The 27564-nt window shown below is 45.7% G+C and overlaps 3 protein-coding genes across 20 annotated transcripts in view; 1 reads left to right on the top strand and 2 right to left on the bottom strand.

The window, feature by feature from the left end:
• The window catches only part of CCNDBP1 (cyclin D1 binding protein 1), a 92783-nt gene extending 84924 nt beyond the window's left edge, over positions 1-7859 (bottom strand). For 15 of the 16 annotated variants that reach the window (XR_011804362.1, XR_011804365.1, XR_011804368.1 and 12 more), the window contains exons 1-9: positions 7710-7859; positions 7546-7605; positions 6877-6956; positions 6126-6207; positions 5593-5689; positions 2875-2948; positions 2491-2567; positions 1799-2052; positions 802-862 (exon numbers count right to left, since the gene is read on the bottom strand). Coding sequence is in view for 2 of the 16 variants with exons in the window: in XM_027472889.3 (XP_027328690.1) it covers positions 802-862; positions 1799-2052; positions 2491-2567; positions 2875-2948; positions 5593-5689; positions 6126-6207; positions 6877-6956; positions 7546-7605; positions 7710-7776 (852 nt within the window). In the remaining 14 variants the exon portion in view is untranslated. The remainder of the gene's footprint in view (positions 1-801; positions 863-1798; positions 2053-2490; positions 2568-2874; positions 2949-5592; positions 5690-6125; positions 6208-6876; positions 6957-7545; positions 7606-7709) is intronic. The other variant, XM_027472890.3, reaches the window with a different exon arrangement.
• A 93-nt stretch (positions 7860-7952) lies between these two features.
• Positions 7953-20711, bottom strand: ZNFX1 (zinc finger NFX1-type containing 1). 3 transcript variants are annotated; one of them, XM_027472866.3, is made up of 14 exons: positions 20552-20711; positions 19978-20070; positions 17163-19274; positions 16489-16620; positions 16087-16235; positions 15740-15883; positions 15213-15330; positions 14750-14994; positions 14472-14611; positions 13993-14147; positions 13184-13329; positions 12707-12817; positions 11906-12001; positions 7953-10475 (listed from the first exon to the last, which is right to left on the bottom strand). In XM_027472866.3, exons 1-14 carry the CDS (start codon positions 20694-20696, stop codon positions 8043-8045), a joined length of 6219 nt encoding a protein of 2072 aa, XP_027328667.3. In that variant the 5' UTR covers positions 20697-20711; the 3' UTR covers positions 7953-8042. The 3 variants fall into 3 exon arrangements, with proteins under 3 accessions (XP_027328667.3, XP_027328665.3, XP_027328666.3); XM_027472864.3 differs by having other exon boundaries at positions 20533-20667; XM_027472865.3 differs by having other exon boundaries at positions 20590-20661.
• Position 20712: 1 nt separating this feature from the next.
• DDX27 (DEAD-box helicase 27) lies at positions 20713-27334 on the top strand. The gene is made up of 21 exons (XM_027472867.3): positions 20713-20872; positions 21028-21162; positions 21267-21326; positions 21640-21793; positions 22169-22218; positions 22380-22466; positions 23244-23349; positions 23445-23618; positions 23942-24092; positions 24231-24330; positions 24443-24584; positions 24659-24812; positions 24923-25004; positions 25078-25255; positions 25393-25499; positions 25649-25754; positions 25855-25949; positions 26053-26179; positions 26456-26540; positions 26752-26826; positions 27083-27334. Exons 1-21 carry the CDS (start codon positions 20783-20785, stop codon positions 27096-27098), a joined length of 2274 nt encoding a protein of 757 aa, XP_027328668.1. The 5' UTR covers positions 20713-20782; the 3' UTR covers positions 27099-27334.
• The last annotated feature ends 230 nt before the right edge of the window (positions 27335-27564 follow it).

The raw sequence follows: 27564 nt of genomic DNA, 5'->3' as shown, positions 1-27564 counted from the left end.
TTTCTTTAAAAGGTAAGTCTATTAGAACTTGGTAACATTGTAAGGGGTAAAGTTATAAGTGACTCACTGTAATACAATTTGATATTAAACAACACTTCATTAATTATAACAACAACAACAATCAAGCCACTGGCCAAATGTATGAAACCAGAATAAAGAATTTCAGATATGAGAAAGTATATAATTAATTTAGGTTGGAAGGGACCGCTGGAAGTCACCTAAGTACAACCTCCTGCTCAAATCAAGGCAAACCTCATAGTTCTGTCAAGTTGCTCAGAGCCTTGCCCCACCAAATTTTGAACATCTCCAAAGATGGAAATTGCTTCTCATGCAAGCAATGGACATTACTTCTCTAAGCAGCTTATTTCACTTAACAACTGAAACGTGCTTAACCATGCTCATTGTAAAAATTTTTAATTTATTTAATTTAGACCATTTTATTTGAGCAAATCTAAATTACCCAGGAAAAAAGTAGATGTAAGGCACATTGGCAGCCTTACACTTCACTTTCCTGAGGTACTGTCACTGGATGTCTCTATGGATTAGAGTTTAGAGCCAGCACTAGAGTGGACAGCCATTTCCCCGAAATAAAGATGAGGACTGCATTTCCAGTTAAAAGAAGACGAGTGTGTGAGAACTAGAGGGGACTCTTGGTTCCCCAGAGCATGTTACTTAGACAGTAACTAATACCCTTGTCTCCCTGTCAAAGGTATTTCCCCTAATTTAATTTCCCCTAGTTTAATTTCATCCCCTTTCCTACAGCCAAGCAAGCAGAACTGCATGCAGGCTGTAGAAACTTACGTTGAGTCGCACGGCCAGCTGGTTCACAGGTGGATACATGCTCAGTGCCAACTCATCAACACTAGAATGGAAGAGAGAAGTGCAATGAAAGAAAGCCCTCCAATCACCCAGTTCACAGATCTCAGTTACAGAACCACAGAATGGCTGAGGTTGGAAGGAACCTCTGAAGATCATCTAGTCCAACCCCACTGCCAGGCAGGATCAGCTAGAGCACATTGTACAGGATGGCATCCAGGCAGGTTTTGAATATCTCCAGAGAAGGAAACTGCACAACCTCTCTGGGCAACCTGTTCCAGTGCTCTGTCACCCTCCCAGTAAAAATGCCCTCTCGTATTCAGCCAGAATCTTCTGTGCTTCAGTTTGTGTCTATTGCCTCTCATCCTGTCGCTGGGCACAACTGAAAAAAGGCTGTCTCTATCCTCTCAACACCCTCCCCCTCAGGTAATTAATGAGGTCTCCCCTCAGTCTTCTCTTTTCCAGGCCAGACAGGCCATTCTCTCAACCTGTCTTTGTACAACAGGTGCTCCAGTCCTCTAATCATCTTTGTAGCCCTCCTCTGAACTCACTTCAGTAGTTCTATGTCCCTCTTGTGGATATAATACTCCAGGTGTGGCCTCAACAGGGCTAAGCAGAGGGGGAGGATCACCTCCCTTGACCTGCTGGTACCACTTCCACAGTGCAAGTCAGGAATAGCAGGGCATGACAAGGAGGCATTTGGTTATTCCCACTGAATACTTCTCACCACCTTCTCAGGCGTCTGTGTGGCACTTCCACCTTATCTCTAGTCACAGCTCCACCCCAAGCAGCAGCACATACTCCTTTCTTAACCTGCACAACTCTCAATAGCCTATGATATAATAGTTTTCCCATCAAACCCCCTTCCACCACCTGGTCACAGATTAAGTATCATAATGTTTTTTCTAGTCCATTTTCTAAACCTCAAGAAAGAAAGGGACTGCTCCGGAGCAGAACGCAGCATGGGGAGAGACCTACTTACCTTGGACTGATCTCATTAGCAATGTCTGCAAGGTCATCCAGCTGAGCAATATGCTCTGGAGATTCAGCTTTGCCATAAGCCTTCACTACACTTAAGACCTTCTTCAGGCAAGCTTTGGAAGCCTTTATTAATCCCATGCAGGAGCTAAGCAGTTTCCGGTCAGCTTCTGACCAATAGGTATCTCTGTTGCCCCGAAAGCCAAGATCTTCATCTTCCGTGATATCACTGTAGGGGTCTTGCCCTTCCACCAGAGCCTGAGAATACAGATGCCCTGAAAACCCAGAACCTAACATCCATTCTAGCAATACCCAGGAGGAAAGGTAAAATACGATCTAGAAAACAAATAATATATGGAGGAATCCTTCTTCAACCAGCATCTCATTTGCTTGATTCTGTTAATCTTAATAAGACTGTATTAAGAAAAACTAATTCAACAGAGCAAACAGCAAGAACGTGGCAGATAGTCCCATTCTTATATCAACCTAAAACCACACAGTTCAGAATATGGCTTCATGGAAACCACATGTAAGATAAACTAGACCCAGGTTTGAAAACTCAGTAAGTTCAACTCAGTAACTTTGGTCATATAAGAACAAACTTACATCAAAGCCTCTACATTAAAAAAAAACCTCTGTGTTCTATCACTGCAGTCTATCACTGCAGGTTCCTCAAAGGCTTAGGAGCTTCCTTACATTTTCCATCTCCTCCAGAGCATCCTTGACCACACTCAGACAAGCAGCGAGAGCTGACACAACTGCTGCCTGGTTATCTGCAAAACATAAAGGAAGACAACTGTAGTGCTGCACTGATTCAAATCAGCTTCCAACAACATTCACTTAGGTCTGCAACCATGAGATCTTGAGATCACAGGGTTACATTTTTTGCAAACCTCAGAGCTGCACTGTTGCTATACAGAGAATTTGACCTGGCTTCCATGCTTATCCACTTCAAAGAACAGTAGGGTTCTACAGAATGAGTAAGCCTCCATTCTACTAGCTAAAATGCCCCTCGCAAGTACTATCAACATTTCAAGATCACACATCCTAGTTCCATTGTTCTGCATATACAGTACTCACTTCGTGGCAGGTTGGACACTTGCTCACACGCTTCCCACACACCACCAGTTGATATAAGCTGTTCCTGAGACAAGCTGAAACAAAACAGAGACTCTCAAAGTTAGGTTCAATAGCACCATCCTGCTATACTGTTTGTATTTTCTGCACACTAGAAGGGGATCTGCTGGAAAGATGTCAGCAAACCAGCTTGTCACTGGTATCTCATGTCTGCATAAAGCAAGAGGTATTTTAATAACTCCTACTCTGTCTAGTTATTAATTGGAACAAGTAGCCAAAGCCTCTTACAAAGACCTCCGAAGGTGCTTAGGTGTATTATAATCTTCCAGAATCTACACAAATCAGAAGAGGCTAATGATCTTTGACTACAGGCAGAATCATTTATCATTAAAGAGAGGGTGCATAATACCTCCCCTGAAGCACAGTGGTTTACTAACTAGCTGTAGAGTCACACAGTCATCACGCATGACACACAACATTCACTCCAGAGGCAAAAACTGCCAGCCAATGCAAATGGTATCAATCGCCTTCATGGAAATTCCTTCTTAGGAGAGGTGCTCCAGCCCTCTGATCATCTTTGTGGCCCTCCTCTGGACCTGTTGTAACAGATCGACATCCTTCCTGCGCTTTTTCCTGTCCCAGACCTGGATGCAGTACTCCAAGTGGCAGAGTCCTCACAGCACTGCAAGAATCACAAGGGCAGAGGGGGACAATCACTTTCCTCAACCTGCTGGTCACACTGTTTTTGATGCAGCCCAGGACGTAGTTTGCCTCCTGGGCTGCAAACACACACTGCTGGCTCACGTCAAGCTCTAGTTCCACTAGAACTCCCAAGTCTTTCTCTACAGGGCTGCTCTCAATGTATTCTTCTCAGTCTGTACTCATGTCTGGGATTGCCCGGACCGAGGTGCAGCACCTTACACTTAAACGTCATTCGGTTCACATGGGCCCACTTCTCAAGCTTGTCCATATCCCTTTGGAGGATATTCCTTCCTTCTGTTATATCAACTGCACCACTCAGCTTAGTGTCATCTGCAAACTTGCTGAGGGTGCACTCAATCCCACTGTCTATGTCGTTGATAAAGATATTAAACAATACTGGTCCCAGCACAGACCCCTGAGGGACACCGCTCGTTACCAGCCTCCACCTGGACATAGAACCATTGGCCATTACTCTCTGGATGCAGCCATTGAGCTAATTCCTTATCCACTGAATGGTCCAGCCTTCAAATCCATATCCCTCCAATTTGGAGATTGGGATGTCATGTGTGATCATGTCAAAGACCTTACACAAGTCCAGATAGATGACTTTGGTCAATCTTCCCTTGTCGACTGATGCAGTCACTCCATAATCAAAGGCCACCAAATTGGTCAGGCACGAAGAGCCCTTGCTGAAGCATGCTCGCTATTCCAGATCACCTCCTTGGCATTCATGTGCCTTAGTATTGCCTCCAGGAGGATCTGTTCCATTATCTTGCCAGGCACAGAGGTGAGGCTCGCCAGTCTGTAGTTCCCCGGGTCTTCCTTTCTACCCTTTTTTAAAATGGGAATGATGTTTCCCTGTTTCCAGTCACCAAGGATTTCACCTGACTGCCAGGGCTTTTCAAATATGATGGTAGGTAGCTTGGTGACTCCATCAGCCAGTTCCTTCAGGACCCTGAGATGCACGTCATCGGGCCCAATAAATTTGCATTTGCTCAGTTTCATCAGGCGGTCTCAAACCTGCTCTTCTTTTACAGTGAGAGGGACTTTTCTACCCCAGTCATCTTCCGGTTTAGGAAAATGAGAGACATGGGAAACCTGAATGGCAGTGAAGACTGAGGCAAGGAAGTTGTTGAGTACCTCAGCCTTCTCCTTCTCTGTAATTACCAGTTCACCCTTTGCATCCATCGGAGGGGGTACACTCTCCTTCACCTTTCTTTTCTGAGCAATGTACCTACAGAACCCCTTCTTGTTATTTTTTGCATCCCCTTGTCAAACTCAGTTCCACCTGTGCCTTGGTCTTCCTGATCCCATCCCTGCATGTATGAACAGCATCCCTGTACTCTTCCCTGGCCATCTGTCCCTGCTTCCACTGCCTGTGCATTTCCTTCCTGTGCTTCAGTTTAACCAACAGGTCCTTGCTCAGTCAGCCCAGTTTTCTGCCCTCCCTGCTCGCTTTCTGACACAGGGGAGGGGGATGGAGAATTCTTGTGCTCTATGGAAAGCATCAATAGGAATGTAAGGATGTTACAAAAGACCATCTTCAGAGGTCTTTTTAAGGAGCTCCTGACTTTTGTTCCAATTAATAACTAAACTCAGTAGGAGTTATTAAAACACCGTGCTTTATACACGGTAAAATTTATTTTACTCTGAGGTTGTATCACTGGAATGGACTTGCTGGGCAATCACTGGTGCTGACACAGTGTCTGGTGCTCGTTACTCTCTCCAAATCTGATCCTGACTTTTCTGGCCTAACTTTCCAGCTTGATGTTGTTGCCATGGACTTGTCCAGTGATTTCGACTCTCAACTACATTTGTCTACCCTCACCAGCACTACTCTGCTCACTCAGATATTGGAGGAATGGGCCCTTCTTGGTGAAGCTGCTGCCTTTGCCTGCCTCATAACAGTGCTCAGCTCCTGCCTTCCCACTTCCCTTAGGGTGCTTCTCCAAGTCTGCACTTGCTGCCCCCTACAAGATATTTGTAACTTTTTCTTTCTTCTTAATGGAAAGTTACTACCTCTCCAATGGAGAAATGAGAATAGTTTCTGTGAGTTGGATCATTCCTTCCACTACTTCAGTGGTAGCATCTCGTACCATCTTCCGAAGAGTAGTACCTGGTTGAGATTGAGAAACAGCAAGAATGTTGCCACAAAGAGCACTGACAGAAACGGACACAGATGAACATGCAGAATGCTCTGTTTGTGCGGATACACAATATAAAGTTGCAGCTATTTTTGAAGGAAGCAATATACCTTCTCCAGTTCCAAATGGGCTTTGGACGAAGCTATCAACACTTTATAACTATGAATGCTCAAACAACTATACCACTTACTACATTATCACTCATTCACAGACTGAAATCTGCAGAATTAGATGGTCAAGTGGTTCACTTGTAACCACGTTCCAAGTCTGTAGAATAGCTGACAACGGGACTCCGCTCATGTTAGCTTGCTTTCCTGTAGATGCCTGATCTTCTACTACAATTTGAAATATTTGTTTTCTTTATATAGCGGTGAAAGAATTGGCACTATCCTGCTGTTACTATCTCACCTTGGCCCTTGGGGAGCCAGTAGTACACTGTGGCAACTGCAAGAATGGCATTTTGGACATCTTCGCTCAGCTTCTGACAATTCTGAAAACAGGTAGGCAAAAGTATCAACATTACATGGCCACACTTTATTAGGAAAGTCTCATGAACAATCCCATCCGCATTACTTTGTTTAAAAAAAAAAAAAAAAAAGGGGGAAAGGGAGGGAAGCATAGTTATGGTCATAATAATGGAGAAACAAATACAGAACTCAAAGATATAATATTTAATATTAAGTATCTCAGCTTTCTGGAGTTCCAAACTCACTGTATGTACTATGAGTAGCATGGTTCAAAGGTTGCGAAAAGAGGAAGAAGTAGCTTAAACCACTACTCTGAGTTGGAGGTCTTTTCTTCCTTCTTCAAACACCCATGTGTTAAACTTTTCTCAATTAACAGAAAATACATTGCCATTCTTTGTTAGCAGTAAGGTCCATACTGCTCAATATCGTGCCTCTGTCAGCAACCAGTTGCAGATGTTTAAGAAAAAAAGTGTAAGAATACGTCTATCTGGTATGTCCCCCTAAGTTATTGAAACTAGTTCTCTAGGTAATTATTGAATTTGGTAAAAACTCTCTAAAACACATAGCTCCCACAGATGTTCTTTTTTTGCGCTGAACCCAATGAGACTTTGTTTTAGTCAAGTAAACCAGGAGATACCTGAAACTTGTCACATACACTGAAATTTCATTCTCTGTAGGGGGCTTTTACTCACCTCTGCAGAAGGCAGTGGAGACCTCGAGAATGCCAGACTAAGTTTTGTAGCTTCTTGTGATGTTTCTTTGAATGTCTGACCTTAGAAAGCATACAGTGGGAACAAGACATTAGGAAGCATCTTGGGTAAAAGACAAAAGAACAAAACAGATAAACGAGCAATGTCTTCTCTGACTCTACTTAACATTAACATCTACTGCTCCATTACCGTTTCTTTTTTCCAAGCATGAAAAAGCCATAAGCTAAAATCCCACTTCAAAGATTTCCTTGGTGTATTTATGCCATACGTGTTGTATGTTTTATGTATCTGTTCATTTCTATTTTTTTTTATTTAGCCAGTACTGATATCTACAATCACATTAGTCTCCTGGTCCAGGACACCTTCAGCAGAAGGTTCTGGAAGGCTTTAACAGAGAACAAAAGCTTTAAAAACATAGCTATGAAAACTGTTCCATGCTGCCTACCGCTCTGCAACGCGAACACGGCGGCTGGAGCCGAGAGCAAGTGCAGAAGCCCCGGCTGGAGTCCTTCTTGCAGCTTGGAGCCCTGCCACAGACCGGCACCGCGGAGCCCCGCCCCCGCCCCGTCCGGCGCCACGCCTGCCCCAGCCCGGCACCCGCGGCACCCGCAGCACCAGCCCGCCCCCCGGCCCGTGCCCCCCGGCCCGTACCTAGCGCGTCCCAGAAGCGCGTGGGCTCGAACGGCTCTCGGCCTTCGCCCGGTTCGCCCTCTGTAAAGGCAGACATAGGCCTCAGCCAGCAGGAAGCCAGCCCAGCCCAGCCCAGCCCAGCCCAGCCGGCTCCTGCCCGGCTCCAGCCCAGCCCCGGCCCCCACCTCTGACCCGCGCCAGCACCGCGCGCAGCGCCGCGCGCAGCTCCTGCAGCGCCTCCCGCGCCTCCATGGCTGCGGGAACAGCCACCGCCTCGCGGCCCCTTACACAGCTGCTGCGCGTCACATCCGCTTCCGGAAAACAGAGGGGAAAAGGCGGCCCCGCCCCCTCCCCCTCCCGGCAACCCGACCGCAGCCGTGGCCGCCCCCTCCCGGCCCGGACAAAGGAGGCGGGCGGGCAGCGCCGGGCCGCGTGCGTGCACTTTATTAACTGGGGGCCCGAGAGCCGACGCCGTGTCCGCGAGCGGGGGCGCGCGAGAAGCGGGGACGGCCGCGCAGCTACAGCAGCAGCCGCAGCTCCTCGAAGTTGAGCAGGTTGTTGGCTGTCTCGGACCAGGCTGCGTGGGTCGCTCCGTCCATCTCGGGGGCGAGGCTGTTGGTGCTGTCCAGAGCGTGGTTTGTGCCCCCGATGACCGCGTGGCATTCGGGACACCTACTCCTCTCCATCGCCCCCCCGCACTCCCCAATCACATAGATATGCCCGTTTCTGCACTTGAACCAGTGGCCACGGGGACAGCCTATGGCACGGACAATCTGCACCCGCTCAGCTTCGGAGATCCCCAGCCCCGACACAGGCAAGGCGGTGCAGAGCCTCTCCAGTTGAGCCTTCACTGCAGCTTCGTCAGCCTCTGTGAACTTTTTTGTCCCTTCCAAAATCTCACGTACACAGGCAATCTCTGCTGCGAGGGCTGTGGTGATCATCCCACTTGCGCTTTTGCACCTTGACAAGAGGCTCTGTAGAAGAGTCAGTCTCTGGATCTCAGCTTGCAGGTCAGAGAGCTCTTGCCCTGTAAAGCTGATGCGTGGCATATCCAGCCACTCCTGGACTTCATCCAGCCGCTTTTTCAGGCCTTTCCGCTCATTCACATCAATTTTGCTCATAGAATCAGTTAGGTCAGCTACACGCTTGTAGAAGTTAAGCTGGTTCTCAATTAGTCCAATACTCTTTATAGAAAGATCAGAAGCTTTTAGTTTATCTTCCAACATGAGGTACTTATGGGGTAGATTCCTCTGCAGAACAGCATTCCCTATTAGTGCAGCCTGTAGTCTTTGTCTGCTAGACTCGATTTCCTGTGCTGGGCCTTGGATTTTCTCTTTCACCTTCTCTATCTCATCCAGCCGCCTTTTCACAACGGTACCATATCTCAAATTCTTTCTGACTGGTGTCTGACAGACAGGACATACCTTCAGCTTGACGACATCATCATCTTCATCCATATAATGGTCAAGGCCCTGGGACTCAAAGACATGGCCGCAGTCTTCAAGCTGTACAAATCGAGCATCTGGGTCTTCCTCAAAGCCAAAAAAGATCTGAGTGACCTCCTCATGGTCACAAACAAGGCACTTATTTGGGCAGGGCTCTCCACACAATCCAATACAAGGATGTCCACATCGCAGCAGCTTAGTACATGGTACATCGCAGCGAGGCCTATTACATGGTTCACTGCAAAGATTGGTACACTGATAGTGCTGGCACTGCCACTCACATGGTTCTACACATGGAAAACAGCGCTCTCCACATTTCTTTTTACACCTGCTGTGAACACAATGGTTCTGACAGTCAAGCTGACAGGGAGGACATTCTACAGTACAAGGCTGCTGACACTTGTGGGAGCAGACCAAGAAGCGCTTGCATGGGCTGCTACATGGCTTATGAAATCTTCCTTCAAAGCAGGTATGACAGGAACCTGAGCATGCATGACCACACTCCAGTGTGACAGAACACTTAGTTTTACATTCAACAGGTTTCCCATGTTTCATCTCTTCAGTGATCCAACATTTAACTTTCTGGGTGTGGCCACATTGCAGTGTGACTTTAACCAGTTCAGGACACCGTGTAGTACATTCCTGGCCACAGAATCTGTTGCATGTATGCCCACAGTTCAGCTTTTTCTGGCAAGGTTCTTGGCAGACAAACTCACTATCTGGACAAGAACATGGCACCATCTGCAGGTGACCACACTTTGAAATTGTTTTCTCTACTATCACCATACACGGTCCACATGGCTCATAACATGACTGTTGGCAGCGATGTCCCTTTGCACAAAGCACCTTTTGACAAGGCTTCAGACACTGATACTTTTTGTGCTGAGTGTCATAGGGGTGACATGCCCTTGTGCAAACATGGCCACAACTCAACCTAAATTCACAGGGATGACTACAGCCTCCTTCTGGGACTTTGCTGAAGTCTGCTGCTGTAGATACCAGCGTCTTGGTCTCAGGGTGGTTTTGACAGCAAAGGATCAGTGAGCGGCCAATGTTGCCTTTCTCCCGCAAGGTGTGAATGATCTTGCTCCAGAGAGGAACTTTACCTAGCATTCTCATATTCCCAATACAATACAGTCCTTTTTTAGCTCTGGATAACGCTACACATATCCGATTAGGGATCTGCAAGAATCCAGTTCTCTCCTCTTTGTTGCTCCGCACAAGTGACAGCAGGATAATATCATTCTCCTCTCCCTGGTATTTATCCACTACATAAACCTTCACACCTGCGAAAGTCTTGGCTGGCATGAGCTTGCGCAAACAGAAAAGCTGCCCAGTATAAGTAGTGAGAATGGTGATCTGAGAAGGTAGATAATCCTGACACAAGAAGTACTTGCACAGTTCCACCACAAACCGAGCCTCATGTGGGTTCTGATGGCTTTTCCCTTCTTGAATCTCTTGCTCAGGAAAGTCATGCTCCACAAAGAAGAGGTTAGATAAGACTCCCTGAAACAAGAGGAAACAAAAAGAATTTCAGAAGCAGAATTCTAGCTTCTGTCACTATGGTCTGTTTCTATGTTCCTGATTATCTACTAAGAAGATGACTCAATAAATATGTAGTTACTGCATACTTGGGCAATTTTCTTAGTCACCTCTGACCAATGTTATGAAAACCTAAACCTATTAATGATATTTCAGCTTATTAATGACATTTCAGTATCCTAATATGACATCTGTTCTTGTGGATCATTTTATTCCCCATCTTTTTTCAGTTATTTCTACAGTATGCTTTCAGGTTGTGGAAAAGAAAAGATTAGGTTCTTATAACATTTCCCAAATCACCACAGTTCTATTTTGGATTCATGGTGTGAATAAAAACTTATTTGGAACACGTGGAGAAAACATAGGGAGTTAGCAGTGCACAGAGCTTAGCACATGTCTAAAACTGACTAGCAAAAAACATGCTTTAAAATAACTAGTAATGTCTTCTCATTATGAAAGATGCAGGTAGGCTAAGCTACTGTAATCTTCTCTATAACCACATCAAATTATGTTTCCAAAGGTATCCAGTCACTTATTTCAGGAAGTTAAAGCCTAACTCTGATACAGCAGAACAGTGTAACTTTGGCTCAGACTTCTGAGGAAGCTAGTTACAACAGTATTGGAAACAAGCCTACAGAACAGGGCTATGCAAGATAAGAAAGGTAAAGTTATAGACAGTGATACAATTAACAATAGTTCAAAGATGGAATAAAAGCACTAACATGGGAAGATATGAAGTCGTAATTAGGATGGGGAAAAATAAAACTCAGAAGAAAGGGAATTAGTGAAAGATAAAAACAATAATATTAAGGAAGAAGCAGAGGCTGACCCTGCTGACTGATGCCTACCTGACAACAGCAAAGACTCTTCAAGTGTCTTATGGTGTGGCAAGCATACTAATGCTTTCAGTTCATCAAATTCTAGATGCTTGTTATGCATGTTAATTGATAAAAGATTGCTTTATACTTTTATACTGCATAGATCTTGCTTGCAGATGCTGTGTATTGGTAAAATGCCCAAACAAAGAACTCAGGGAAGGAAGATTCCAGTAGCGAAGTCACCTGTCTTACACTGGAGTTTCATAAATTATGCCTCAAGTGTCTCATTTAAGATTTACTCCTAGGTTTCAATCTCCTGCAATTCTTTTGGTCCTTCTTCCATATTTCACTGTTCTTTTATAATCATCAATATTGGATCCATTTCCAGTGTCTGCCATCAGCAATACCAGAAGAGCTACAAATTACTTGCCTATTTCTATATCCCACATCTCCTTCATCTATTTCAGTAGATGAACTTGATTTAGAAGTAGGAATCTTTTAACACTACATTTTACGGTAACTTATTTTAGCCAGTAACAGGGGCAAGAGAAAGTGCTTGCGCTACCGAAAACTCACTTTTATGTTCTCATACTTCAAGACAGAGGGATGGTTTTCCAGTTCCTGGTATATATGAGGACTGAGAAGCTGGGCAATTTCAGGACGCATGCGGTGCTGAAACACAAAGCAGCTGCATCAGTCTTGAGGAAGGAGCACCTGATTTCCCTGCCAATAATCTGTTTTTCCACTGTATAGACCATAGCTAAATACAAGACAAGGGTGAAGACAAGCCAAGAATAGAGTGCCTCCTATCTCACCCTTGCTGCCACCACCACCAGCAATCACAGCTAAATGGTATCAGAGTACCTTCAATAAAGTCATTTTGCAGGGTTGTAATAAGAATACTGGTTTCAGTGCAAATCTAACAACAACAGCATTCTAGTAACAAAAGCCAGCACCTCACCCTAACCCCTAACCAGCTGTTCCAGGCAATTTTAATACAGGACTTCTGGGGGTAGAATTAATTTCTCCAGACACCAACAAATATGGCTGCAACAATTTAACAGGAGGCAACTCAAAAAGATTCTGTCTCCACAGTTCTAGAACAGCTTTGGATGCCACAATAAGTTACATTCTCTGCACTAAAAATTGTGGGAACCACAGTGCTGTGGGTCACATCACTGACGAATAAGACACTTAGTTGAACAATAGTATACCATTTGTGACAGTTTGACAGTTCTTACCATTCCTTTCAGGAACAAAGTAACACATTATTTTAGCTTTTATATTTCTGCTCACAGAGCAGCCTTAGATGTACTATAAACTTAAAGCAAGCTAAGTACAAATGCAATAAGGAAATGTTTTATAGCTGTTCCTTACTTGGTATTTCAGCCGGACAAAGGGGAAATCAACTTTCACCAGCCGTTCAAATAGAGACACTTCCAGATTGAAGTTCTTCGCCAGGTCATATACATTAGCACTAGGCTGCAGCTGAACGAGAAGGGATTGGGTCCATTTTAACAGCACTCTTACCTATTAGTAAGATTTCACTTATCTATTTTTCCTATTGCTGGGCTTTTCTCAACAGAAAGGCCAGAGACTGGATTCTTGCAGAAGTGCTAACTAACAAAGTTATGTACTGTCATAACTGAAGTGGATTGGAGCACATGTCAAGTTGTGTCAGTTAAACTAAAAAGAAAAGTCCCCCAGTAACTCTGCTCCATAATCAAAGGAGACAAGACCCGTGGTATCCATGGAAACTGAGAAGCAGTAAGTTTTGGTGTTTGCCAAACATGTTTGGTTAAAGTATTCTAATTTATTTGCACAACAGTTAGAGGCATCTGCCATGGATATTACCTGCTGGTGATCTCCAATGAGAATGAGATGCTGGCAAGCTTTACTAAGAGTAGTAATAGTGTGAGCCTCAAGCACCTCTGCTGCCTCTTCTACAATTACAATTCTTGGCTCTACTTTTTGCAAGATCTGACGGTATTTGGCAGCACCTGAGAAAGGAGAGAAGATAAGTCTTAACAGGTATAGTTACGTGCAGGCGGTATGATAAGAGTTTTTAGGAAGGTATAAGGTATGTTCCAGAAAATTCCCGTGATTCCAAAATGCTGAGTCTTGTGGAATGTGGACTTTAAAACAGCACTGTTCCAAGGATGACTTCTATATGCAGAGAAGTCAGGAAAGAGAGGTGGGGATTAGAATGCCACACCTGCCTTGGCCCTTTCCTAACTCTCTCTTCAGACATGAAATACATCCAGAACACATCGATCACCATACATAAAAACCCAAAACTGTCTTCCCAAAGGGTGATATTACAAGACTTATGCTGCCTCTGCTCACCAAAAAGTGATGTGGAGATATCAGAGACATGAACTGTGTTTAACTGAGGCACAAGAAATGGAGCATTACTATTAAAATAATGTTGCTCAAAAGTGTGCAGAAAATGCTTGTGCAGCCAACTGACAACTTTGTGTCATAGACACGTTCGCAGAGGGAGTCAGAAATGAAGAAGGCTGCAAACTAACATGGAGCCTGACCCAGGCTGTCAAGCAGCACAGAATATTAATCTTTTGACAATAAGGTCTTTTAGTCATTACTAAATGGTAATTACTAATGGAGACAGTGCAATGCTGGTTTGCATCCCAACTGCTGCACACCTGTAGTCGTCATCCCCACAACTTTAGCCTCCTTGAGAATGCACAGATCTTCTTGCAGCCTTAGTTCTGCTAGCCTTTCTGCTGCTGCCTGGTACTGCTGTTCATGCTGAAGAATCCTCCTTCGTATAAACCCCTGATAGGTCTGCAGCCAAAGCCTGAGAAGAAAGAGCTGTTACCACACACAGCAAGAGAAGCAGCACAGTGACCTAGAAGTTTTGGGTGGGTTCAGTTCAGAACTTCCGTGCTTTTTCTGCAAGAGATGACTAGCATCTTTACTCAGTCCCCAACACACACAGTGGAGATGACAGCATTGTCCTGCCAATGTAGGCAGGATAAAAGCAAATATCTTACAGGAAAACATGTTCAGATAATGAACTGAACAGGTATGGACAGAAATACCTCAGCTTGCTAGGAGTTTGTGAACTCTAACAGTCTTATGACACATTTGCTTGACAGACCCTGTAAAACATATTTGTCACCTGTAAAGCCTCCAGCGAGAGCTCAGGTCTAGTTGCCACAGATCCTGAATAGATTTGGCCTCTAACTCCGTCATTGCACTCAGTTTACAGAGCTCAACCCTCATCTTCTGTTTCATTTTCTTCCTCTGGGTAGCAGTTATCTAGAGAGAAGGGGGGAGGGAGGGAAATAGGCCCCCACCCCAAAATAAGCAGTTAAAACACAAAGATTATTCTGTATTAGCATGCCCATGTTATTACACAATCAAGCAGAGACACAGTATACTAGTGTATACAGTTACCTCCCACTGCACAGTCTTCTGTTGTGGCTGGGCTGTTCCTTCTTCTTCGTTCTCCAGCTTCATAGCCAACAACACACTGGCTAGCTCACGAACAGCCCTGTGCTCTTCCTCCTTCCTCTTCTGAGGCTTTGCTGCCTCTTCATCCTCAATCACTCTGTCAGCCTGAATCAGGTCAGCCTCCTCTGGAATCTCCAACAGCTCTTCTGCCTCACCTTCCTGCTCCTCCTCTCTCTCCTGCTGACCACCTATGAAGAGTCACCAATTACATGCAGCAAGTCATAGCCACTCTAGCAGAATCACAGTGCAGCAGATCACCGTGTAGAAACTAAAGTTAATCTTTCCATTGCCTTACAGCGTTATGCATCTTTCAGCCTCTGTTCAGTAGCAGTGTCTATTTTCTGGCATGCATACACTGCTTAGGCAAATGCCTACAGAAGATGGTTTTTGTTTTTGTTTTTTTTACCTGGATTCTCAGCCTCTATATCCTCTGCAGCACTCTGGGTAAAAACAGTTACACCAAGGCCCAGCCACTCCAGAATCACTGAGTGTTGTGCAGCACTGTAGTAGAATTCCTCATGATCCTAATATAAAGAGTCAGATCAGTTAGCCTCATCAGTCTTAGGATGATGACAAAGCAGCGCCCTGAAGCATAAGACGATTAGGACAAGTCCACCAAGTGACCTCCAGAGCCAAGAAGTCTAGGCAACCTCAGATCTCTAGAAATAGCATCTCTCCTTCAGGTTAAGGCTTTCATTTGTGCACTTGTATTTTTACTCTGACAAAGATCACTTGAAATCTCTGCAGTTTAAAGGAGCAAAATTTAACTCTGCTTTCCTGTCACTGGCACAGCTTGCTATTCACTCCTTTTCTTTTCCAGTGGTTGAGTGAGGCTAAAGGAAGTATATCTGGGGGAAGCTCAGACACATTTTCAGAAAGGGCAGTAAGTATACTTGGGGACTGCTTGACTCATAAGAAGGGAACCTCTCTTACCAGACCCTTCATCAGACTGTCCCAGTGCTGGGGGGCAATGCATGCTTCCAAGTGACGTTCATGCAGCACTCCATGTGTTGTGCACTCTAAGTGCTTTGCTCCTTTATGGAGCTCCTCCTCAGCCTGCTTCATCTGACTGGTTATCTGCTCATAATAGAGAGAAGACATATGCAGAAGAACAGAGTTCAGAAACAGCAGAACAAAAAAAGTTATGATACTGTGAACAAAGAAGAATTAAAGGTTTGACGTCAGTGTAAGACAATGTGAAAGAACAGATCTGGAAGAAGTTTAGTTAGCTTCTCCAATGGACAGGTAACCCAGTCTTTTCCAGTGAACTCTATACATACATTCACATAGGCTCTGCGGAGATGCATTGGCAAGTTGTGTCGGAACTCACACTTCTTCCTCAGCTCCCTCAAGGTGAATTGCTTCAAGACCTCACTGCTACTTCTCCCCCCAACACGTACCATCCCGTGTTTTTGGAATGTGTATATTCCTGTGAATGAGAAAGAAATATTAGTGGTAAAGAGGCTAACTATTTTGTGCAGCCTGATAAAGGGTAGGGAGAACAGTCTTTGCACACAACACACTGGACTGGTCTGTCTGAAGTTTTATTACTATGTATATATGTGGCTAAAATCACAAGAAAGAGCCAAAAGGGCAAGTCTTCATGACAAAAGGTAGGACAGAGTAAGAGTTACAGTATAATTTCTACCCTCCGTTCCATCATACTTGCTAGATACTCTCACCTTCTAAGAACTGATCCAGCGCATGGTTAGTGTAACAGACTACAAGGATGGGAGAATTCTGGACAGTCGTTTGCCACACATTCTTATTGGTCAAGAGAGCCTGGACAATCTTCAAACCCACATAAGTCTTCCCTGTAAAACAAGATCTGAATCAGAAAAGGGTAATCCATCCCTGTATGCAGGGTTCTTCCTGCCACTGCTTCTCCCAAGCCACTGAAGCTAGCTTAACACACGACAATTGGCTTTACATAAAACACTCATGTACTAGTAGAAGACAAGCCGTGGTGCTTACTGAATTCAGGTACCACTTAAATTAATTACCATTAGTCTAGCAATTCTTTCTTCATGCAGAGGATCAGGGCTGAACATTCTTAGTGTTCAAACCTGCTAAAAAGGTTAATAGAGCTGTTGCGCAGCAAGAGGTACCATGGTATCAAATAGTTGAAGAGGTACCGTGGCATCAAATAGTTGAAAACATTTTCATATGGGTATTTCAGAATATTTTAACCTTCTTCCCCGCAGCTCACAATAACTGGGCTTCTCAAGCATCAAATAGGCATTGAACTAAAGCTCTGGACACAGGGCAGCTGGCTTTTTCTGGAGACAATCTCCCTAAATGAGGAAGTTAAGGAGAACTCCTTAAATGACAGAGACTTAAAGCAAATGTTTCTCACCAGTCCCAGGGGGTCCTTGGATAATAGCCAGCTCCTTGGTGAGTGCAAGTCTCAATGCCTCCATCTGGGACTCATCTAGTCCCAAGGTTTCCATTGAAGGCCACTGGTTGTGATCTAGAACACGGACACTTTGCCTTCTCAGACCATCAGGAGCTCTCTCTTCATCTGCCAGGGGATCTTCTGTCAAGGGTGCAAAGTTGTATGTAGTATCCACTGTAAGGTACTTTGGCTCCTTCACCTGTGCATCACATTCCACAATGTACTTCTGGAACGGGATATCTTCCTCCTGGATTTCCTGTAACCCTTCTAACACATGCCGATATGCCTCAAAGTAGGCAGTTGTCTCTACCATGAGGAAGGAGTCTGAGGGACGAACCTCTGCCAGCAGTGCTTGGCTCTGTGCATTAAAACATAGCTCTACAATTCCCTTGGCAAGATCTGTACTATCCCGATTAGAAACAGTGGCAAACAGGCATGTTTCAAAGTGATCTTTAGACATGCAGACCAGGGATCCATATAGCAAACGTCTGGAGTTCTGCCATCGCACAAACTTCAATGGCTTTGTGTCAAACTGAACCTTGTAAACGACACCAGTTGGGGAGCAGAGTGGGGCAATAATCCGTGTGTCAAAGTAGATCCTGATATCATCAAATTTTTTCTTCCTCAAACCTTTGTCCTCAAAGCTCTGCAAAAGTTCTGAGATACCCTCCCTTAAAGGCCTTACAAAGTCTTCCCTCAAAAGCCGGAAATGAGTGTCAAGATAAATGCTGGTGCTCTCATATCTTCCGGAAACAATATTGGGACGTAGAAAGGGTTTCTCATCATGGTGTACCTCATTATATGTTGGATAAATGGTCATTGTACGATAGGTTTCTTCTTGACCGTCAGCCTGAGGCTGCATAAGAGTATAGTTATCAGCCCTCAGTGTGCCTTCACGTCTCTTCTCTTGCAGGTGCTGCACAAGCATCTGGACTTTATTTAGGTTCTTCTCTGTTTCTTCCGTGATGTCCACACCAGAAGCTCGCAAGGCATTTATGGATGCTGGCAAGACTGTTAAGAGAATGGAGATTTTCTGCACAGAACTAGCTGGGAAAATACTGATTAGGTCCTGAAGCAGCAAAATGATGTTGCCAATATGTTCAGGATACTGATGTCGGACAGCAGGAACTGCTTCTGTTACCATGTCAGACACATACTGTGGCAGACAGATCTTGAGAAAGTTGGACTCCTTCACCACTCCAAGAAGTTGCTGAACACTTTGTCTATCCATTCGGGAGCTGCATGCTTTTCGAAGCACCTGACAAATGAGCTGAACGAAACTGGGTTTCATAGCGGTTTGGGAAAGAAGTTCCTTCAAACCTGAACTTGAGGCAAGTGTGATGACAACTTCAGAAGGGTCTTTCTGTAGGAGACCTTCTAGGAATTTGTAGCCAATCTTTTTGACTTGCTGAGGCTGCTCACTGAGCTGAGGCTGCTCACTGAGCTGAGCACCACCTGGGGTAGGTTTCTGGTAGAAGTGCATACTCCTCCTGAGTTGTATGCTCCTTCCTTTCCCTTCATTTTCCTGTCCATTCCTCAGCCCTCTAGCATCTTCCTGGGCTTGTCCAGATAGTGCTTGTCCACTGTGATAGCGCCTTCCCCTAACCTCATTTTCTTGCATGTTCCAGGGTCCCCCGGCCCTCTCACATGCCCGTCCACCTTGATATCTCCTTACCCTACCTTCATTATCTTGTTCGTTCCAGAGTCCTCTGTCTCTATCATATGCTTGTCCACCTTGATACCTCCTTCTTCTACCCTCATTTTCTTGCTCATTCCAGGGTCCTCTGGCCCTCTCATGTGTTTGTCCACCTCGATACCACTTTCCTCTCCCCTCATTCTCCTGTTCATTCCAATGTCCTGTGGCTCCACTGTTGGTTTGTCCACCTTGGTTTCTTCTTCCTTGACTGAAGAAATATTCAGATCTCTCTTCTCTTTGCCCAAGTAGAAGAGTATAATTACTGGCTTGGGGATTTTCCCCTGCCTGAGCTACTGTTTTATGAGTCTGGCCTGACACATTGTTTATTCTGTTTCTCCCTTGTTGTATAAACCCAGCATCCCAGCGACCTGCATGCCCTTAAAAGAAAAAAAAAAAAAAAAAAAAAAAAGACATTTGTTAATTATAATGACCATATTAACCTGCCTCCCAACATGAGAGTATAAGTATTTTGGCCTGCTTATCAGCATATTTTGTGCGTCTTGCACCACATTAGAAAACTAGCATTTCACTTATATCCAGACCCTCAGTATTTCCCTTATAATCCTTTTCATGACTGCTAAAGAGTACCATACCTAGAGCCCACTCCAGTTGTGAAGCTGGGAAGTCACTGAGAAAATAAACCCTTTTCCACAAAGCAGAATTAAGGGAGGCCAATGATGATGTATCCTACACGGGACAGGCTTTCCTTGAGAGTTAGCTGTCTTTGACATGACTACCAAGGCAGTAGCAGATGACTTCAAATCGCACAGTTAAAACACAACCTTCTGCACAAGACCCAGCCTGTCGCAGTAGCAGGAAGCATAGGCTGCGTAGCCTTCCTCGCACGCTCAGCAGAACGCTCGAAGGGCACTGACCACTAGCAGTATCAGTTAGCAGAGAGACCGCTGCAGTACATCGTTGCTTTGTGGGCTCCAGTGAGAGGCTGGATAATTAAGTAAACACAGTAGCGTGCAGCCGAGAGGAAGCTGCACTGCGCGCAGGCAGGGAAGGAGCATTTCCCCCCGCACCACCCCCAGCCCACACGCAGCCTTAGCTCTGCGGCAGCCGGGCGACCCTCACCTCTCCGTCCCGCTCGGGGCAGCCGGAGGCCAGGCCCCTGCCCGGCCCCCTCCATCGCTCCGGCCGCTGGCTCCTCTGCGGGGCGTCGCGGCTCTGCGGGACGAGGACGTTGCTCAGTGCTCGGTGCGGCTCGGCTCGGTGCCCCTCACGCCAGGGGAGCCACGGCCCCGCCCGCGCCACCGCCGCCGAGTTTCGCTTTCCAGTTCCCCGCAGGGCCCGCCCCGCATCCCCGGACCGAGCACGCCCAGGGGCGGCGCGGGGCACCAGCACCGAGGCAGACCCTCACAGCGCCCCGTCCCCCGTCCCCCGTCCCTCGTCCCTCGTCCCTCGTCCCCCGTCCCCCGTCCCCCGTCCCCCGTCCCCCGTCCCTCGTCCCCCGTCCCCCGTCCCCCGTCCCCCGTCCCCCGTCCCTCGTCCCCCGAGGCAGCGCCCTCCCGCCGCCGCCGCCGCCCCGTACCGGCTCCCCCCCTCCGTCCCCAGCGGGCAGCGGCCCCTTCCCCGACACCGAGCCCCTTCCCCGATACCGAGCCCCTTCCCCCAGCAGACAGCCCCTACGTCCTGCCCCCCACAACACCGGCAAAAATCGCCCCGATGCCGCCGGGCCCCTCGCACCACTCGCCCTCCCCGGCCGCCGCCGCCGCCGCTTTCGCTTTCCCTTCCGCGAGGCGGGGCGGCGAGGGGCGGGGCGGCGAGGGGCGGGGCGGGGCGGTGGCAGCCATGGCCCCGCCCCAAGGTCGGGCCGGCTCCGCGCACGCGCTGCTGCAGGACCGCGTGGCGCTGCGCGAACGGGGGCGGGGTGGCGGCCATGCTGCAGAGCCTGGGCCTGGTGGGCACCATCGCGGAGGGGGATGAGGGGCCCGAGGACCCCGAGTCCGAGGACTCTGAGGACGAGGAGGTGAGCGCTGGCCGGACTGCGCCGGCGCAGGGGCAGGGCGGGGCCGCGGCGAGTTGGATTGGGCCGGGCTGGATCGCAGGGGGCTGAGAGCAGGGGCAGGGCCGCTTCGCTTCGGCCTGGCTTCCCGCGGTCGTTGCTCAGCGGTGTTGTTGTAGGGGCCGCGCGTGGCTCTTGGCCCCGGGCGGCGGGCCTCCGCGAGAGGAGACTTCAGCGCTGCTTTCGTCTTCGGCGAGGTGGAGGCCGGTGGGGAAGGTACCTGGGCGTCAGCTCTGCGCCAACTTCGTGGCAAGGTGAGGCCCAGCGGCCGGTCCTAGGGCTGCAGTGCCCGCAGTCACATTGTCGTGTGTTCTTCCGGGCTCCTCTTACAGCTCCTTTCTTTTGTTTTCCTGTCTAGAGATCAGCCACGACGCTGGACGAGAAGATTGAGAAAGTGAGACAAAAAAGGAAGTTCCAGGTCAGGGCCTTTCTCCTAGTGATGCTTATTACTGTAAAGACTCGTATGAGTTTGGTCGTACGCTGTGTCCTTTTCAGAGGCAGAGGCTCTGAAAGCAACCAGAGTTACAGTGCTCAAGCTGGAGCTTAATACCTCAGCTGGGTGTTCAGCTATACATGATGCATCGGTGTACTGATGAGAATGTAGAATCGTTAACGGTTAAGGTTATGCAAAACCCTGGATCTGTGAGTGGGCTCATAACAAAGCAAACAAACCAAAAAAAAAGCTCACAAAGAATTGAAGTTCTTCTAAACTACTTTGTATTTCGGCACAGGAAAGAGAAACTAAACAAGCAAAAGTGAAAGATGGTGATGCAGAGGCTGGGGATAATCAATCCAAAAAAACAGGGAGTGAAGATTTCAGTAGGGAAGAAGAAGATGTGGAGTCCCAGTATTCATTGGATGATGAAACTATCCTCACAAAAGCAGGTACTACTAGTACATGAAAAGATGGTCAGAAGTAAGAATGTGACAGACTGTTGACTCACTGGAGAAAAGTCTTTAGTCTTCAGTGAAGTCTTGGTGAGTGGGGACAAGAATTTCTTACGTTGTGATGTTTTGTCTGCAGACCTCTGTGATGTTCCTTCTGACTTTGGTCAAATTTATTTTGAATGGTAGCAGTGGTATTTTATTTGGAGTGATCATTGAGGAAGGAGATCTCCTTGCCTATATTTGTTTCTGAGGCTTTTCCATCAATACCTCATTAGCAGTATTATTAGCAGTACAAGGTGAGGGTACATGCTATATCTTATTATGTATTTAGCTGTGCTTATTAATTCCTGTTGTGTTTCTTTTTCTCTGCAGACACAATTAAAGTGAAGGAAAGAAAGAGACGAAAAACTGGAGGAAAAGCAGTAAGTGTTGGAGAGAATGACACTACATCATTCTCCAGTATTATTTCTGGAGGCATTTGACTTTTGTTAACAAACTGTAGGTCATAAAACATCCCAGAGCCCTTTGGTCACCTGCTGTGTTGCTGTCTATAGCATTGCGGTTTTGTTGTTGCTGTTTCTAGGAAGCAGAGAGCTTTTTTGAAGATGCCTCTCAATATGATGATAACTTGTCATTCCAGGACATGAATCTTTCACGACCTTTGCTAAAGGTATCTATCTAGTTTGGTTGCTACATATGTTATTGTGAGGAATGTTGGACAGCCTCCCTTCCACCTCTCAGAACCATCAAATTCCTTCTCTCTTTGCAGCCTCTCTGAAAAAGTAATTGGAGATGGAGGGGTGATAACCCTTTAGGAGTTGTTTTTTTCCAAATAACAGAACACATTCTTTGATATGCAATATATGTAAATGTTGTCTTGAGTGAGACTTGTAGCAAAATCATAAAATGTCTGACTTCAAAAAGGACCTGTGGAGGTTGTCTTGTCCAACCCTCTCATCTTAAGCAAGGACACCTAGAACAAGTTGCCCAGGACCACGTCCAGATAACTTTTAAATATCACCAAGTATGGAGACTCCACAAACTCTTCTGGGCAACTTGTTGCAGCGGTCAGCCACCACCATGTTAAAAAATGTTTCCTGGTGTTTGGGCAGAACCTCCCGTCTTTCAGTTTGCTCCTGTTGCCTTTTTATCCTGTCAGTGGGCACCACTGGAAAGAGTCTGGCTCAGTCTTCTTTATATGCTCACTTCAGGGGTGATACATTGATAAGGTCTCCTTGAGTACTCTTAACCAGGCTGAACAGCCCCAGCTCTCTCAGTCTTTACTTATATGAGATACTCCAGTCCTTTTTTGTGGCCCTTTGTTGGAACTCTTTCCAGTATGTTCATGTCTCTTGTAGTGGAGGTCCTAGAATTGACACTGCACTCCAGGTGTGGCTTTGACAGAGCTGAGTAGAGACAGTGTTTAACTGCTTTATCTCCTTTGAAGGCAATCACAGCTCTTGGTTTCAAGCAACCAACTCCAATTCAGAAAGCGTGTATCCCTGTGGGTCTTCTGGGGAAGGATATTTGTGCCTGTGCTGCCACTGGGACAGGTAGGGACTAGAGCAGAGCATACAGAACATGGGGAGTTCAGAGTATTCACAATAATTGGTAATTCTTGATAATTCATCTTATTTTCCTTTTATAGGTAAAACAGCTGCCTTCATCTTGCCTGTACTTGAGCGCCTGATATACAAACCTCGTCAAGCTCCAGTTACACGGGTGTTGGTTCTAGTGCCAACACGAGAACTGGGTATTCAGGTGCATTCTGTTACAAAACAGCTGGCACAATTCAGCAGCGTCACAACTTGCCTTGCTGTAGGTGTGTATTGTTGCTTATGTGAATTGCACAGGTCACTGTAAACACTATACAGAACTGGAAATCCTGTGTTCTAAACCTGGATACTTAGAGTTATTGCAGACATGCTTTTAGTAGGTGTGCTTGTAGTTTAAAATCTTACTTTCCAATACTATGTAGTATGCTTTTTTTTTCTTACTTTTTAATAAAAATGGAAAGATAGGGTCATTTCTAATTGCGAACGTGGTATTAATCTGCATTGTTTCCCATTCCTCAGGCAGTTTGGAAATGTGTACTTTGTTGCAACCTGCTCAGGAAGTCAGCAGCCCATGTTTGCTCTCTTTCAGGTGGCCTAGATGTGAAGACTCAGGAAGCAGCTCTGCGCTCTGGGCCAGACATTCTTATTGCAACTCCTGGACGACTAATTGATCATCTCCACAACTGCCCCTCCTTCCATCTGACCAGTGTAGAGGTGCTCATTTTGGATGAGGCAGACAGGTAAACTAGGCAGAACAACAATGAAAAATGGGGTGGCAGCTGCCTCCTCTCTGTTTCCCAGGGTAGGACAATCTTTGTTGCTCTGCCTTATGTAATGGTTCTTAGCTAGAACTATATAAATGTGTTTTTCCTGTGTAGGATGCTGGATGAGTACTTTGAGGAACAGATGAAGGAAATAATCAGGTTATGCTCCAACCACCGCCAAACAATGCTTTTCTCTGCCACAATGACAGAGGAGGTAAAACAGGCTGCTGGGAATCACATTCAGGCAGACAGTTTAATAGATAGTTCTTTGTTAAATCCTTTACCAGAAAGTATGTGGACTTCTTTTTATTAACCTGTTTTGGTAGGTGAAAGATTTGGCTTCAGTTTCCCTGAAAAATCCCACACGAATTTTTGTGAACAGCAATACAGATGTTGCCCCTTTCCTGAGGCAGGAATTTATCCGGATTAGACCCAACCGAGAGGGGGACCGTGAGGCCATTGTATCAGGTGAGTGATGAGGAAGGAAAAGATGGAATCAGTAAGTAACTGTGAAGCAGGCTGCTGAGAGGACTTTCTTTCAGCTCTACTGACACGGACCTTCACGGATCATGTGATGCTTTTCACCCAGACAAAGAAGCAAGCTCACCGTATGCACATCCTGCTTGGGTTGATGGGTTTACGGGTTGGGGAGCTTCATGGAAACCTCTCTCAGGCACAGCGGCTGGAAGCACTCAGGTATTACCAGGCTTAGCCAGCCATCACAGGATAAAAATCAGAAGTTGGAAGTTTTAGGGCAGAAGTGAATTTCTGTATTCATTGCTGATATACTTGCTATCTTTGCTCAGGCGTTTTAAAGATGAGCAGATTGATATTTTGGTAGCTACAGATGTGGCTGCACGTGGACTTGACATTGAAGGTGTAAAAACAGTGAGTATTTATGCTGTTAATCTTTTTAATGAGTCCTTTAATATAGTTACCCTACTAACACTTGATTTTCTAGGTAATCAATTTCACCATGCCTAATACCACCAAACACTATGTTCATCGAGTGGGTCGAACAGCAAGAGCAGGCAGGGCTGGTCGTTCAGTTTCACTTGTGGGTGAGGAAGAGCGCAAGATGCTGAAGGATATTGTGAAGTCTGCCAAAACACCAGTGAAAGCCAGGATTCTCCCCCAAGGTATGAACTTCACTGAGGTAAAAAGGAGAGCAGCAGACAGGGAGGGTCACTATGCAGAGAAGGGCTACTAAATGGTGCTGAACAAGCAGACCTTGTGTGGGCTGCTTTTGATGTTACTCACACTGGATATCTTTCAGACGTCATACTAAAATTTCGAGAGAGGATTGAGAATCTAGAGAAAGATGTGTATGCAGTACTGTGCTTGGAGCGTGAGGAACGTGAGATGCAGCAGTCAGAGGCTCAGGTAAGGTGTCTTCAGGATGTTAATCTGGAGTAGATAGTAGTGTATAAGAAGATTACCCTAGTGTACTTTAGCTGGGAAATGTATCTTCCTTGGAAGACGTACGTATTCCTTGATAACTATGAGCTTACTTCTTGCCTGAATTGTCTCAGATCAATAGGGCAAAGAAGCAGTTAGAGGTAGGAAAAGAAGAAACTACGAATGAGAGTTTGGAGCGGAGCTGGTTTCAGACCCGTGAGGAGAGGAAGAAAGAAAAGTGTGAGTCATGGCACTGCTAGTCTTGTTAAATTCTATAGGTGCAACTGGACTGTGCTCTGTACTTCATGAGGTTCTTTATTCCATGTTTTTCTCTCTCCAGTGGCTAAAGCCCTGCAGGAGTTTGACCTAGCATTACGAGGCAAAAAAAAGAGGAAGAAATTTATGCAGGACACCCAGAGAAAAGGCCAAATGACGGTGAGTATATTTATGGGTAAGTGGGATCCCAGAGTGAATTGCACTGTGTTTTTCCTCAGCAATACCTCCCATTACTGTAAACTTGCATTTTAATACCTTCCAGCCAGAGGAGAGGTCACAATTTGAAATCTTGAAATCTCAAATGTATGCTGAGCGGCTGGCAAAAAGGAATCGGCGAGCAAAGCGAGCCCGAGCCTTGCCCGAAGAGGAACCAGCAGCAGTACCAACAGGTGAAGAAAATACTTGTTTTACAGCTGACCTACCTTATATCATTTATTTTGTTACATAAGAGTGAAGTAAAGTAATCTGCATAGTGGGAAATACCAAGTTAGAAGGAATGGCTACTGGTGTTGGCCAGGCAACACATTTGCAGAGAGGAGACATCACTTTTCCTGATTGTCACGCTAATTATTGTGGTCAGGGTTATTGGTCTTCAGTAGCAATGATGATGCTCTAGTCTTCTCTTTACTGCCAGTATTCTTACTATTATTATCTCTTTGTACTAGGCCCCAAGCAGAAGAAAAAACAGTCTGTATTTGATGAAGAGCTGACCAACACAAGCAGGAAGGCTCTGAAGCAGTATCGTGCAGGGTAATAAGTCTTAGCAGCAATGTGTTAGTCTAGACTTCAACAGTTCTTTTGTATCTCTGGACTTTCTCAGGGATACTTTGCTTGGTACTGGGGAAAATTATAGTTGCATCATTTGCAGAGCTGAGAAGAGTGTCTTCCAAGAAGTACCTGTGCCACTGATGCAAATCAGTGACTCTTGCTGCTTTCTCTTTTTCCCCACTCTCTGTACTAGCCCATCATTTGAGGATCGGAAACGCTTGGGTATGGCCTGTCGTAGGAAAGGAGGAAACTTCAAATCCAAGTCCAGGTATAGCTCCCTTCTTACTTTTTTTCCTGCTTTCCTTTTACTGTAGTTATTTAAGGGACCTTGCTAAAAGGTTTGGTTCTTCTACAGCAGCTTAATCTGCTACCAAAGGGGCTGTAGCTGGGAGAAATAAAGGATGCTGCTTTTTTAAGAGCGTGTTTCTAGGTCTTGTTGTGGGAGAGCATTGCCAGTGCTGTTCCTTATTTATCATTGAGAGTTAAGCTGGTGCAATGTGACTTCCTGGAATCTTCTTTTCCAGGTACAAGAGGAAGTAAGAACAGTTTTGCTAAATGGATAACATGGGCAATCTAGATACTTCAGCTGTACTGAATTTCCTTGTCCTGGAGTTCCTTGTACTATGGAGAAGGCATCTTCAGTAAAATTGTATAGATTTTCATCAAGTTCTGGAATAGCTTTGAGATGTTCATTAATAACTGGTTGAATAGCCTGTGTAAAAACACCTTCAGCAGCCCATACAATAAAAGATGGATTTGTTTTCTTTCTAAAAAAAGTTTCCTCTACTACTTACAGTTAGAGATAATCTCAAGTTTCTCTGACTATTTCCTTCTGTCAGGCTCTTCAGGTAAATTATCCTGTCTTTATGGTAAAAGCTAGAGACTACTTACTGATTAGTTCGACACATCTGTGACTTCTGTTACTTAATAGGCTCTTAACCATACAAATCATTTTCAGACATATTTCTAAGATTGAGAAAAATGTTTTCCTGAAGACATCTTTCTG

This window comes from Anas platyrhynchos, chromosome 21 (assembly GCF_047663525.1).
Source record: "Anas platyrhynchos isolate ZD024472 breed Pekin duck chromosome 21, IASCAAS_PekinDuck_T2T, whole genome shotgun sequence".
NCBI lineage: Eukaryota > Metazoa > Chordata > Aves > Anseriformes > Anatidae > Anas > Anas platyrhynchos.
This window is presented reverse-complemented; position numbering and strand designations above follow the sequence as displayed.

What these genes read in the sequence shown, in the direction of transcription:
- ZNFX1 (XM_027472866.3), bottom strand. Translation starts at nt 20,696, where the DNA reads ATGGCTGCCACCGCCCCGCCCCGCCCCTCGCCGCCCCGCCCCTCGCCG. An exon ending in TGTGGGGATGACGACTACAG is followed by an intron (nt 13,330 to 13,992) that starts GTGTGCAGCAGT and finishes CTCCTTTCTCAG; the next exon opens with GTGCTGCCAAATACCGTCAG. An exon ending in TGAAGTATGAGAACATAAAA is followed by an intron (nt 10,476 to 11,905) that starts GTGAGTTTTCGG and finishes CTCTTGTTTCAG; the next exon opens with GGAGTCTTATCTAACCTCTT.
- DDX27 (XM_027472867.3), top strand. Translation starts at nt 20,783, where the DNA reads ATGCTGCAGAGCCTGGGCCTGGTGGGCACCATCGCGGAGGGGGATGAG. An exon ending in TGCGCCAACTTCGTGGCAAG is followed by an intron (nt 21,163 to 21,266) that starts GTGAGGCCCAGC and finishes TTTCCTGTCTAG; the next exon opens with AGATCAGCCACGACGCTGGA. An exon ending in GGAGAGGAAGAAAGAAAAGT is followed by an intron (nt 25,755 to 25,854) that starts GTGAGTCATGGC and finishes TTCTCTCTCCAG; the next exon opens with TGGCTAAAGCCCTGCAGGAG.